This window comes from Rattus norvegicus, chromosome 1, assembly GCF_036323735.1.
Source record: "Rattus norvegicus strain BN/NHsdMcwi chromosome 1, GRCr8, whole genome shotgun sequence".
Classification (NCBI taxonomy): Eukaryota; Metazoa; Chordata; class Mammalia; order Rodentia; family Muridae; genus Rattus; species Rattus norvegicus.
The window spans coordinates 14,616,733-14,631,043 of NC_086019.1; the positions used below are offsets into that span (position 1 = coordinate 14,616,733).

A 14,311-nucleotide genomic window follows, 5' to 3' on the forward strand; every position below is an offset into this window, starting at 1 on the left:
GCCTTAGAGCAGGGGTTCCCAACCTGTGGGTCATAACCCTCAACAGGGGGTAATATCACTTATCTTGTATCTTGATTTTTTTACATTAGGATTCATAAAAATAGCAAAATTACAGTTATGAGGTAGCAACGGAATGATTTTATGGCTGGGGGTCACCACAGCACGAGGAACCATATTAAAGAGTTGCAGCATTAGAAAGGTTGAGGACCACCACCTTAGGGGCTTGGAAGATGGTTCGGTGGGTAAAAGTGCCTAAAACCTGCCATGCCAGCCCTAGAAGGCAGACAAAGAAGGACCTCTAGGGTTTTGCTGTTGAGCCAATCTATCCAAAATAGCAAGTTCTAAGTTCAGTGAGATCCTGCCCGCCCCCCTCCAAAAAAGATCGAGCACGACAGAAGAAGATGCCTAGCATTCTGGTCTCCACACTTGCACACGCACACACACTCGTGTGCATACACATGTGTACACACAAAACTAAAAACTAAAAGCATGAACCGTCTTTAGCTTCCTCTAGCTTCTCCTTGCCTGAAAGGTGGGGTGGGGTTAGAGAGCTTGCCCTCCAGGGCTCACTCAGGAAGTGAACTTGGCCTAGACTCTGCCTTTTTGTTTCACAGCTGCCCGTGTAAGTAGCTTATCTCACATTTAAGATGCTAGGAAGAAGAGAGGCTAACGCTTCAGAAAATTCACCCCCCCCCCTTTTCAACTCATGCACAAACGCTTCCGAGATTTGTCAGTGTTCACATTTAAATATGGCCCTTTCTTTCCATACTATATCTTGTAGCCTGCCTAAAAATTAGGACACCAAAATTAAAAAAAAAAAAAAAGAAAAGAAAAGAAAAAAAGTGCCTTGGTTGTCTGGGCAGCCCCAGCGGGCTCTCTCCACCAACAGAACAATAGCCCCGTGTTTCTACAGCGAGAATGAAACAGCGGTTAGGATTAACGCTCTCGGTGGAGATCCCCTGCTGTTCTCGGAAGGGGCTGGATGACAAATGTCGCCTTGTTTGAGAATTTGCTTGTTTTGGTTTGTTTCCTTGAGACAAGCGTTCCCAGCATCCTAGATTCTCCTTAAAATTGCTAAGACTGACCTTGAACTCCTGATCCTCACAGCACCTCCGCCTAAGCGCTATGAATACAGGCCTGGCCATAAACATCAGTCTGCAACCAGACTCCTTCCACCTCACCAGAGGAAAAGGAATGTGTTCTGTGGCTGTGTCCTTCCATGTGACATCTGTCAGGCCCAAAGGAGACTCCGGTCCCCTAACTGCAAAAGGCAGTCAGTCCATATACACAGAAATGGGCTCAGCCTGGGCTACAGGAGGGTTTCCGGCAGCTAGACAAAAGCCAGCACTCCTCGCGAGGAACTTGTAAATCTGGTTCCTAGCTACCAAGAAGAGTCATTGCCATTACCACTGGCAGAAGGGACACATGACTATCCGTGAGGCCCATCAGCAAACAAAGCACATGCTGGCCCCAGGCTCCCTCTGCATCACGAGTATCTGTTACACATTTCGAGGTCTAAGCAGTCACCCTAGCCCTTCTCACCTGCTCCCCTACCCCGAACCTTCCTCCAGGTCAATAGCTTCCCTACCCTTAGCGACTCATTCTCTGCTAATCTTGCTGGACTCTGTCTCTCTGTCTCTCTCTGTCTCTGTCTCTCTGTCTCTCTCCCTCCCCCCTCTGTCTCTCTCTCCCTCCCCCCCTATCTCTGTCTCTCTGTCTCTGTCTGTCTCTGTCTCTGTCTCTGTCTCTCTCTGTCTCTCTCTCTCTCTGTCTCTCTCTCTCTCTCTCTCTCTCCAGGTATGACTGTCTTATGCCAGCCTGGTATATTTTTATGCTTTTGACTTAGGGGGGAGGGTGTCTTTGAATTTGAAATTCAGACTTGCCCTGTGAATGAACACTCTTCATTTTAAAAACAAAATTATAGCACTTGTTATTTATAGTCGGGAAACCATCTCATTGTCAAGTCAGTGGAGACACCAGTGGCTCGGCAGCAGAAAGCAGCTGCAGATGTAAAATGAGAATCAAACTCACACTGTCTCAAAATTAGGCCAACTGAACCACTGCAGAATTACACTGCGACCTCTCAGATGAGGCAGCTGCTATAATGTGGGAAACCATCTGTTATTACTTGAATCTCAAATATCCCTCAAAGACCACAGGTGAAAGCTTACTCACCGTTAAGAGGTAGGGCCTAGTGGGAGAACACGGGGTCGAGGGGGCACACCCTTGGAGGGATCTGGAGTCCTTGGCTTGCTCTCCTTCCCACTTTCTTTTACTTCCTGGATGATCCAGAGGTGAGCTGTTTCTTCTACATCACTTTCCCACCATGATGCCCTTCCTGGTCCCAAAGCAATGGTGCTACATCACTGCGAGCCAAAGCCCTAGAGACTGTGATCCAGAATCCACCTTTCCCCTGCCATTGTTTCAGGCGTTTCTCAGCAATAAAAGAACTGGTGCATCAACGTACTGTGCACATCCGAGCTAACATCGGATTCCACCCTGTGGGTACACACAGGAGCGTTACCCCACCCCACCTGCTGCCGCTCCTGCTGCTGCTCCTCCTCCTCCTTCTCCTTCTCCTCTTCTCCTCCTCCTCTTCCTCCTCCTTCTCCTCCTCCTCTCCTCTTCCTCCTTCTCTTCCTCCTCCTTCTCCTCCTCTTCTTCCCCCTCCTCTTCTCCTCCTCCTCCTCTTCTCCTCCTCCTCTTCTTCTTCTTCCTTCTCCCCCTTTCCTCTCCCATTCTTCTTTTAAAGGCTTGTTTATTTTCATTTTATGCGTATGAGCTTTGCCTGGAAGTATGTACACCATGCATGCCTGCAGAGGTCAGAAGAGGGCATCCGAGTCAGATCCCCTGGACTGGACTTTCAGGTAGCTGTGAGCCACTGTGTGGGTGCTGGTGACTAAACCCCAGTCCTCTGCAAGAGGAGAGCCCAGGGTTCTGATGCCTCTGATCTCTGCAGGCACCAGTACTCTCAAGCGTGTGCATGTGTGTGTGTGGTGTGTGTGTGTGTGTGTGTGTGTGTGGTGTGTGTGGTGTGTGGTGTGTGTGTGTGTGGTGTGTGTGTGCATGTGTGTGTGGTGTGTGATGTGTGTGGTGCGTGTGTCTGTGTGGTGTGTGTGTATGTGTGTGTGTGTGCGCGTGTGTGGTGTGTGTGTGTGCGTCTGTGGTGTGTGTGCATGTGGTGTGTGTGCATGTGTGTGTGGTGTGTGTGTGTGAGTGCGTGTGTGTGTGTGGTGTGTGTGTGTGTGGTGTGTGATGTGTGTGATGCGTGTGTCTGTGTGGTGTGTGTGCATGTGTGTGTGTGCGTGTGTGCATGTGTGTGTGGTGTGTGTGCATGTGTGTGTGCGTGTGTGCGTGTGTGTGTGGTGTGTGTGCATGTGTGTGTGTGTGCGTGTGTGCATGTGTGTGTGTGGTGTGAGTGTGTATGTGTATGTGTGTGTGTGGTGTGTGTGTGCGTGTTTAAAGGTGATTATAGAACGGTAACAGAGCATCACCCCTTGCAGAAAACGCTTACTTGGTTGGCTGGGTTCGCCGTGGTGATCTCTCTTACATGACAAGCTTACGTGGCTGGTTTGGGATCACATGGTAGAAGATTTTTGCTAGAATCGAAACAGGCAGATAACTTATTCTCTAGCCACACTCCACCCAGCCGATGCTTTTCTCAGAAAGCTCAGAGCTGCCTGTGTCACAGCCCAGGAACGGCGGTGAAAAGAGACTTTGATCCTTACTGCTACTCATCACCATGATTGCAGGAAGCTAATCTAAATAAAACACGGCAAAGCACCGAAGGCATGCAGCAGCCTGCAGTGAGATCTGATAGGACAGCAAGAGGAGGGACAGGGTAGGCAGAGGATGACTGTCGGCTACTTTCCTGTCACCGTGACAAAACACCTGACAGAAGCAAGTTAATGAAGAAGGAATATATTGTGGCTCCTGGTTTGGGGCCATCTCGGTCCATTATGGCGGGAAAGGCAGGGAGGAGCATCTCCTCAGATGTCCACTGGAGCAGGAGGTAAGTATTTACATGGCATGGACCAGAAGGAGCTACAACTTTCAAAGGGCTAACACTAGTAACCAACTTTCACCAGGTGGGTTCCTGAGGACCTCTGAATGATACCACACGACGCAACCAAACACGGGAAACATGACCATGAAATGTGGGGACATAATAATTAAGATGGGTGGATGATAGATAGATAGATAGATAGATAGATAGATAGATAGATGATAGATAGATAGATGATAGATAGATAGATGATAGATAGATAGATAGATAGATAGATAGATAGATAGATAGATAGATAGATAGATAGATAGGCAGGCAGGCAGACAAACGGACGGACGGATGGATGGATGGATGGATGGATGGATGGATGGATGGATGGATAGATGATACCAGACACACATATACAGAGAGAGAGAGAAAGACAGACACAGAGAGAGAAGAGACCTGGATCTGACAGAAAAGCCCTTGGGATTCCATCTGGAAAATGCTGTTATTTCCATCCCTATAAATGTGGATTTTTTTTTAGCTCTTCTAAACAAATATCTATAGTTTTAAAACTAAACCCCAGTGTGTGGCAATAACTCCTTTCAAGGCAGACTAGAAGGCTACTCAACAAAGGGAAATGTCCAACAGGTCTCCTGTGACCTGCCCTTTATCGTGCTCTGGTGATGCACTAATGCATTTTGGAATGTTATGTTAACAGGGCACCAGGTGACTCACACGTCTGTACCTACCGTCAGTCAAGATGGTGACTTTGTGTTGAGCGACAGTGTCCTAAGCTCTCAAATATCTTTAACTGAGCATGAATAGTTCTTAAATGGTATTTTCCATGTAATAAATCAGTTTTGCAAATGACAATGAATTCTGATGACTTCATGTAAGCAAGAGTGTGGGAATTCTGAATAGAGCATGGTGAGGAGGAGGAAGAGGAAGAGGAGGAAGGGGGCCGGAGAGGTGGCTCAGTGGTTAGGAGCACTGACTGCTCTTCCAAAGGTCCTGATTGCCAGCAACCACTTGGTGGCTCACAACCATCTGTAATGGGATCTGATGCCCCCTTCTGGTGTGTCTGAAGATAGCTACAGTGTACTCACATACATAAAATAAATAAAATCTTTAAAAAAAAAAGTGTGGGGATTCTGAATAGAGCACTGTGGGGAGGAGGAAAGGAGAAAGCATTGTTTTCTGATTGATTGCTTGTTGAGACAGAGTCTCATTATGTAGTGCATGGCTGGCCTGGAACTCTCAGAGCTCCACATGCTTCTGCCTCCTGAACGCTGGGATTAAAGGTGTGTGCCTCTGCCCCCTGTGAAAGAAGAATTCTTAGTTTCATATACAACGCAAAGGATCTTAGTCTGCAAATAACTTTCTTCTCTCAAGCTACCTCAGGGAGAACTTGGCTGAGTCAAGCAGTGAATGCAAATTTCCAGCTGTCCTGTATCAGGCCCAGCTCCCAGGCCTGTGCTCTGAAGGGCCTTAGATGCCACTCACATTAAGCACCATGAAATACCCTATTTAACAGTAGTCCATGGCAGCGATGTCCCTAAAACAGGTGACTGCTGGAAGCTGCCCAGGGAAACCATCAGCGCTCTAGAGAGTCTTCACCACGAGAGCCTCACTCTTCAGAGAAGTCACCATGGGAAAAAAAACACAACAGCAGCTTTTACCTTCATGAGTGGATCCTGTGTTTCTTTCAGGCCACGTTCTGTCAGAACATAATCTCCTTCAAAATCCTCATTCTTTTTACTAGACTTCTTCAGCAGAAAATATGACAAAAATTCCAGAGGTTTGTCCTAGAAAATTACCCCCCCCAAAAAAAATCCTATTTAAAATATTCATCTGACATTATGTTAAACATGTGACAGAAAAAAAAGACATGAGCTAGGGTTCAGCCTGTGTGAGCTTAAAGACTTGAGTTCTAATGCCAGCACCCATGTAAAAACAGGGCTGTTGTGTTGGTGCCTATAACCCTGAGTGAGTGTCGATGGATTCCCAATCATTGGCCAGCTCACCCACTAGAATCAGTGAGCTCCAGGTTTACTGAATGACCCTGCCTCAAAACATGAGGTAGAAAATGATAAAGGAAAATACACACACACACACACACACACACACGCACACGCACACACACACATATACACATACACACATGCACACACACATGCACACACACATACACACACATACACACACATATATATACATGCACACGTACACATACACATATACACACATACATACACATGCACACACACATACACACACATACACACATACATACACATATACACATGTACACACACATACACACACATACACACACATATACACACATGCACACACATACACATACACAGCAACATACAAACATATACACATAGAAACACACACCCTCACATACACACATGCACACAAACATGCTCACATACAGGCACAAACACAAACACATGCACCCACTACATATAAATACATGAAAGAAAAAGACATTTTTTTAGCTGGACCTCTCAGTTCTCTGCTTAAATCATATTACTAGAAAACAAAGTAATTGTTATTGAACTGATACTAAATTTCTCCCCATTCCGTGTTCTGGTTACCAGCCACATTCTTGGTTCTCAGTTTTTTATCCACCATCCAAGTTCTTGTGGAAGGTTCTCTCAAGATCTTTAGACTCAAAGTGGCTCACAACAACCCAGCTGGGCTCTTGGGGTCTCTCAAAGGAGGGAAGCAGGCCTAGGAGAGAAGCAGGCCTAGGAGGGAAGCAGGCCTAGGAGGGAAGCAGGCCTAGGAGGGAAGCAGGCCTAGGAGGGAAGCAGGCCTAGGAGGGAAGCAGGCCTAGGAGGGAAGCGGGCCTAGGAGAGAAGCAGGCCTAGGAGGGAAGCGGGCCTAGGAGAGAAGCAGGCCTAGGAGAGAAGCAGGCCTAGGAGGGAAGCAGGCCTAGGAGAGAAGCAGGGTAGCACCATTGCTGGGGAAAACACAAACTCCCAATGGAGTCGGCTTCTCTCTCATACTGCAGGTTTGAGCCTCATCAGAACTCTGCTGTATTGTTCTTCCTCCGTCATTTTTAGACATCTTATGGTTGAGAGAAAGTGCAAGATTCTTCCAGGCTTTGGGGTCTCTATATATATCCATGCCCAGGTCAACAGAGAAGTTTGTCAGGGCCTTGGCTCACTGGATGTTGGGGTGTAGTACCAACTGTGCTAAGTCCCGGGCTGAGGCCATGGCCAAGAGTAGCTCTACAGAGCTTGGCTAAGCCTCCAGCTCTCTGTGCTGCCCCAGGAACCCAAGGGAAATTAGAACAGACACGGGGCAGCAAGGAGAAGAAATATGTTTAAATGGTGGAGTCGCCGAAGGGGAGAGAGTTGGTCTTTGGAGAGTAAAGATCTTTCATGGCCCTAAGAATGCGCCAATCAAGGCTACTCCTCTTATTCCTGACTTCAGCCTCACAGTTATCCTTGGGGGTAAAGGGAGACTGTGGACTAATCTCTCATGTGTGTGTGTGTGTGTGTGTGTGTGTGTGTGTGTGTGTGTGTGTGTGTGTACAAAATGCAGAGAGGCAATCTTGGCACTGTCCACTTTTTATTTTAAAGATGGTTTCCCATTGGTCTGGAACTCACCAAGTAAGTGATGCTGGCTGGCCAGAGAGCTCCAGGAACCCACCTGTTTCTCCCTCCCCAGCACTTAGAATATAGGCATCTGCTGCTGTGCCTCAGAGGCCCTGGGGCTCAAGCTCAGGGTCTCACACTTGCAAGGCAGACATTTTACTGCCCAAGCTTTGTCCCCAGCCAGCAAATCTCTGAAAGCCTTCTGAAATGTCCACTGCGTGTTCTGGTAGACCGTCCAAGATGCCCCGTTAATATAAATGGTTCTCAAGACTCCACCAACGTTCCCTAGCCCCAAATGCTGACTTGCCTATTTTTTCTTACATGTGCGTTTTCTCTCCCATCCTCCCTTGTCTAGCCCCCGCTTCTCGTATCTGGTTTCACACGTGTCAGCTCCCTGGCTCATACCGTTTCTGTGAAATATAAGGCCATGAGCATGTTTTCTTTCTTTTTTTTTTTTTTTTTTTTTTTGGTTCATTTTTTCGGAGCTGGGGACCGAACCCAGGGCCTTGCACTTCCTAGGTAAGTGCTCTACCACTGAGCTAAATCCCCAGCCCCATGAGCATGTTTTCTAATGAAGTCACTTCTAACTGAAATTAGGCACAAGACAGAAAACAGTGCACAAATGAAAAGACTTTAAAGAACTCAGGGGGTCTCCCCGTTTCTCTCTTTCAGATACTTAGTACATCCTGAGCCAGAATCTCTCTGTGGCTGCTTTTATAAACTGATGTAATTTCTCTGAGGGGCTATGTCCCAGAGTGATGAACTGGTAAAAGGTTAACAAAATGTAAACTAAGGATTTATTTGTGCTGAGCTTTCCCCCCAGGTTTCTTTCTCCAACAGAAAGAACACTTACAGACCCTTCTTTTGACAGCTCCATCAGTCCATCTGCCAGAGCCTGTGCAACGCCTTGGTTATTTAGGATGCTGTCCATACCCAGAGTGTCAAACATGAACTGCCCTGAAATGTGAAACACACACACTGTGCTTACTTTGTGTAAGACGTGTGAGAGCAAAAAGCACGCCTCTCAGTCGCCCTTCAGTGGGCAGTGGTACAGGGAATGGGGCCGGGCTTTTATTATTGCCACCAGAAGACCTATTATAAAATGGAAAATGAGCCAAACCAATTTCAACATGCTAAAACCAATACTGCGTGCAATCTAAGAGTCAAACAATCATAAAAGAAGCCAAGAATGGAGCCTTCTAAGCAAAGTGTGGGCGGTGTGAGCGCCAATCAGATGTCCTCCCACGTCTCCTCGCCTTTGTGACGAAAATGTAAATATCTTAAATTCAGAGAAAGTAGCTTACATACAAAAACATCTTTTCATTTTTTTATATTTAAATGTTTACACACTTTTACTGGGAAACAAATTGACTTCTTATTGCCAACATACTGTCATAAAAATATCCACTTTTCCATCTTCCATTTAAATCCTTAGTATCTATGAAATTAAAAAAAGAGAAATGACTTCTCCTTGTTTACATGTTCCTAACACGGCTATCCTGGAGAAGAACGTTTCCCGTTGACTTCTCACTGCCAACACACTGCCTTAAAAAATAGCCATGGCCCCACTTCTCTGTCTACGCCTTAGTATCTATGTAAAAAAAGAGAAATGATTTCTCCTTGTTTATATTTTCTTAACTACTTCAGAGTACCGGTTTAGCATTTCCTAAATCGGATAGTTCAGGTAGTAGAGGAAAATACAGGGGGAGATCTCTACAGAAAAGGCATTTTGAGGCAAGATATAGGACATGGACTGACAGACTATCTGTGTGAGCATGCATGCTACTATGTACAGCAAGGGAAGGGAGGAAGGCACAGGTCTGCAGTGTTGGAATATGTTTAAAATATGAAGAGATGGCTTTTGAGGAAGGGGGACATATTTACCTAGATGGTAAAAGTGTTTCATTTTAAAGAATAAGCTGGTTTAGTTTGTGACTTATTGTTAAGATGGTGTATCATTCCACAAATATTATTATGGTAATTTGATCGAGGCATGTCAAATGGGAATAAAAACTGATTCAGTGATGCCCAACAAGTTCAGTAAAAGACCATGGAGCCCAGCACCAAGCTGTATTTTATTTTATTGTTGAGGAAGAAAAATGTACTTTCTTTATGTGCAATATCTGAAGGGAAACCTGGATGGGTTCTCTACCTGAGACATCTGGGTGAATTATGTGTTTTAGACAGATAATAACTGAACTATAGAACAAATTGTGTAATGAGCACTGTAAGAGGTGCTTAATGGCCGGAACGAGATGTAGTCAGAAAAGATAGAGTTCTCTAGTTGAGTAAAAAAAAAAAAAAAAAAAAAAAAAATGCTGCCCAGGGCAGATGGGCTCCACAGGAATCAATAAGATGGTGAAGTGTGGAAACGGAGTTAGCCCCAGTGTTCTGAACATGACGAGGGTTGCTCTCGAGTATTTGAAAGAGAAGATGGTGCTTGACCAAGTATCTGTTACAACTGGGTTTTGCTTACGCCATTCTCCATCTTGAATCTGCTCAGGTGAGAAGTAAGCCCTGGTCTGATCTGGAAGAGAAGTGTCGGAGACCTTACCTATCATGCGGCCACCGATGCTCTCCTGCAAGTTCTGGAAGAGCGGACTTAGCTTTTTCCTCACTGACTTCAAGGTGTCTTCCAGGAATTCTGTGAAGCTGGACCATGCCTGCAGCTTGGACTCGATGAAGTAGTTAGAAAGAGGAGTCCCATCCCGATGCGGCCCCAGCCAGTCACTAAGAACTGACAGGAGTTTGAATCTTATTATCGAAGACTCAGTTCATACTCTGTACATATGCGTGCATGTGTGTGTGTGTGTGTGTGTGTGTGTGTGTGTGTGTACACGTACAGGTGCACAAATGTACCTGTGTGCACTTACATGTAGAGGTCAGAGGTCAGCTTTTAGCATTGTTTCTCAGGTACTGTCTACCCTATTATCTGAGACAAGCCCTCTCATTGGCCTTGAACTTGAGCTGAGGCAGGAGATTTCCACTTCTTGTTTAAAGTGGGACCAACTCAGCTATCTTTATACTGGGCCTAGTGTCCTTTCTTAGAAGAAGATAAGCAGTCACACAGCCTGTTTCCAATGGTAAACAAAGAGATCAGAAAGGACGCGGTGAATGCCCGTCTGTCCGTGGCAGATAAAGTTGACAGCTTCTACTTGAAATTAGAAATGAAATCGCTGCCTGGCGCTCCGGGAAACTGAGTGGATGGATGCAAGCAAGAATGTATCTTCTTCCTTCTAAAAGTGAGAGTTCTTTTGACTCAGCCATGCCACCCCACTGCCACACATTCAAGGTCAAGCCACTCCCCTCCTCCTCTCTTTTCCCCCCTCCCCCTCCCCCTCCCCCTCTCCCCCTGCCCCTCCCCTTCCCTATCTTTATACTGGGCATAGTGTCCTTTCTCAGAAGAAGAGAAGCAGTCACAACCCTCCCCCTCCCTTCCCCCTCCCCCTTCCTCTCCCCTACCCCTAAATTAAGGGGAACTCAAAATATCCTACAAGGCTAGTGTATGTGTGTAAGAAACGTCAGTCACCTTGCAAAGCAATTACAGCATAGAGTGGCCCATTTAGTCTTTTTTTTTTTTTAACCTGGGTGGATGGTCAGATCCACTTCATGTTTCCTGGCATGTGCCAACCTTTTAATGTGTTTCTTTGGAAGGAAAGCACAAAGAAACCAAAAGGGAAAGGGACAGGAGGAGGAGAGGAGGTGCGGCTGCTCCCTAGGGCCCAAGCCTTGCCGCCCTGAGCGAGGCAATTCTCCCCACAGAGCCACAGACGCCATCGTTCGCTGGTGCTGTGTGAACTACAGTGACCATGGCTGCTTCAGAACTGTGTGGAGTATGAAGTCAATGGGCTTACTCTTCCATCTATATGGAATCGTGTCCCTTTATAAGTGACATAGTCACTTCTCCCAGTCACGAAAGGCCTCTGGAGACTAAAGAATCAGGGCTTATACCACTTCCGAGGCAGTCCAAACCCTGTTTCATATGAAAAGAAGGATTTTAAAGAAGAAAATGTTGAGTGACATTGAAGGACAGCCATGTGGCTCTCTTGTCAGTCAGCCAGTGGTCCATTTTATCCAATGAAAGTATACATGCCAGTGTGCTTTCCCTTCCTGACCCTTGGATCACATGGGATCTAAGCAAAGCTCATCTCCATCCCCTTACAACTACAATTCATGCTTCCAAGGAAAACCAAGCCAATTCCTTTAAAAAAAAAACAAGTAAATAAATAAAACTAGGAAAATCACATCCTTTCCCCAGCTCAGCCACTGGGCAACTTTGCTGAACTCTTTAAAGTGGGTTTTAGTAACTGACAGCTTGAAGCAAACTATCTGCAGCAAAAGCGAATGGCTCTAAGTGAATGGCTCCGGGCTATGTCTGAAGAAGAGAGACCATTCCGTCAGGGGGAGTAGCAATTGCTATAGGCAGACGCACAGCTGCTAGTTCCTGAGGTAATGAGACAAGAGTGTGCTTTCTTAGTACTTGGTCCTTCAGTGAAGTCCATGTGGCTGTATGGTACCAGACACACTAGCCAGCTCTCACGTACACTTACTGTGTTGGTAGGAACCAGTTGCGACTCCAGCTGGGGCAGAGAACGATGTGCCAGTTAGTTGAGATAGCAGAGAAAGCACTTCTATACCTGTCTCTGCACAGCCAAGAACACTCGCATTAGTCCTGGGTTTCTCCTGAAGCAGTCAAATATTACTTAGAAGCATCAAAGAGCTGGCCAAGAAAGACCATAGGTCATTGTCATCTTCAATTGTCTTACCTTTATCTCTACAGACAGATGTCCAAACACCTAATTTCTGAAAACAATGAAATAAGATGTGGAAAGAGGGTATGCAACTAAAAAAAAATGTATATCATCAACTTTAGAATATTTTAGCCAAGGACAGTGAAAAATCTCACAAGAGTTCCCTGAAATAATCTGAGTAAAAGGAAACTTGTGGTTGAAAGTGAACAGACTTAAAACAGATAAACACAAGATAGAACAAAATGGTCAAAAGTTACTGTGGCATTAATTACTCCCCTTCTGCTGGGTGTGTTGTTGGCGCCTGCCTTTAATCCCAGGACTTGGAGGTAGAGACAGATGGATCTCTGAGTCTGAGAGGCCAGCCTGGTCTTTAGAGCAAGTTCTGGAACAGCTACACAGAGAAACCCTGTCTTAATTTTTTTTCCCTCCCCTCTTCAGAGACACAGATTGGAATAGAGAGTGGATTGTTGGATTCAGTAAGTACAGATTGAATTACTTAATAAGAAACATATGTAATGAATGGGGTATTTTAATTATTTGTGGTCAAAAAATAAATACCCAATTGCATCTCAGAACAACACGGCGGAAGCTAATGGGCCTCATACCTAATATTTTCGCTGATAATGAAGTCAGAGAGTCCACAGTGGACTAAATCCATATAATCAACTGATTGCAGTCAACCTGCAGATAAAATTCATTGGGGAAAGAACGGGTTTCCTTCTAAGAATGGTGCTGGGGAAATAGATAGCTATATGTAAAATAAATTAAATCCCAACTTATGCCTCATCGTCTGCTAGAAATAAATCAGATGGGCCACAGACCTATATGCCAAACTTAAACATAAACTCCTAGGAAGTGCAGTAGGAAATCTTGGTAAGGTTTTTGCATGGGATTTAAAGGTATGGGGACTGGAGAAATGGCTCGGAAGCTAAGAGCTCTTGCTTCACTTCTGGTGGACTCAGGTTTGGTTCCCAGCACCCACGGGTTGCTGACAACCTGACCCAACTCCAATTGTGGAGAACCCGATACCCTTTCTGGCCTCCATGGGCAACACACCCTTGTGGTACAGAGCTATACATGTGACAGAACACCTATAGGCATAAAAGTTTTTTTAAAAAAATATTTTAAATAGTTAAATAATATGATACTAAAAACATGAGGTAAAAGTAAAGATAATAAACTTGATTTCATCAAAATTAAGAAGTTCTGCTCTTCAGGAGAAACCATTCAGAGAAGGAAAAAGTAAGTCATCAGCTGGAAGAACAATTTACTTTTCAAAACATGCAGGATACTTGAACAGACACTGAGAAAGATACAGCAGGTAAGAACATAGAACATGGAAAGATATTTAGCATCGCGACTCGGTAGGAAACTGCAAATTTGAACCATGAGACGCTTCTGTAGCCACCTGAATGGCTACAGCTAAAACCAACACCACAGTGTTGGACAACTCAAGCTCTCAGATGTATTCTTTAGAAACATTAAAGTGTACAACGACTTTGAAAAACTGGCTGGTTGGCTGGCTTTGTAACAGTTAATATATACCACTGGGATCTTATATACCTTAGAGGAGTGTATGTGCATGTTCAGACATATGTCACAGCAGCTTCACTTATAAAATACATTGTGTGAATAAACAAATTGTAGTACATTGTGTAATAGTATCTCGTGCAGTAATTATAGTGGTAAAAAGGAATGAGCCATTGATCCATGCATTAAACTGGTTTGTTTGTGACTGCAGCCCAGAAACACACAAAATAGCACCACAAGAAAGTCTGTCCCCTGCATTTCTAGAGTTTTGACACTGACCTGATGCTCCAAGTGGCACAAATAAGTCTACGTGTCCTCCTTCTTCTTCAGTGGTCACACAGCTTCCTAGTTTCTCCCAGAAGTCTCTCACTTCAGGCCACAGTAAATTTTTAATACAAATTTTATAGCCTAAGGAGGGAAAAAGT

The 14,311-nt window shown here is 45.2% G+C and overlaps 1 protein-coding gene across 12 annotated transcripts in view; it reads right to left on the minus strand.

The window, feature by feature from the left end:
- Positions 1-14,311, minus strand: part of Ect2l (epithelial cell transforming 2 like) — an 82,596-nt gene that overhangs the window by 22,007 nt on the left and 46,278 nt on the right. For 11 of the 12 annotated variants that reach the window (XR_010058839.1, XR_010058838.1, XM_063276203.1 and 8 more), the window contains 5 exons: positions 14,166-14,294; positions 12,156-12,248; positions 10,160-10,342; positions 8,459-8,562; positions 5,671-5,796 (listed from right to left, as the gene is read on the minus strand). Coding sequence is in view for 10 of the 12 variants with exons in the window: in XM_063276203.1 (XP_063132273.1) it covers positions 5,671-5,796; positions 8,459-8,562; positions 10,160-10,342; positions 12,156-12,248; positions 14,166-14,294 (635 nt within the window). In the remaining 2 variants the exon portion in view is untranslated. Of the gene's footprint in view, positions 1-1,734; positions 3,600-5,670; positions 5,797-8,458; positions 8,563-10,159; positions 10,343-12,155; positions 12,249-14,165; positions 14,295-14,311 lie in introns of those variants that run through there. The other variant, XM_063276245.1, reaches the window with a different exon arrangement.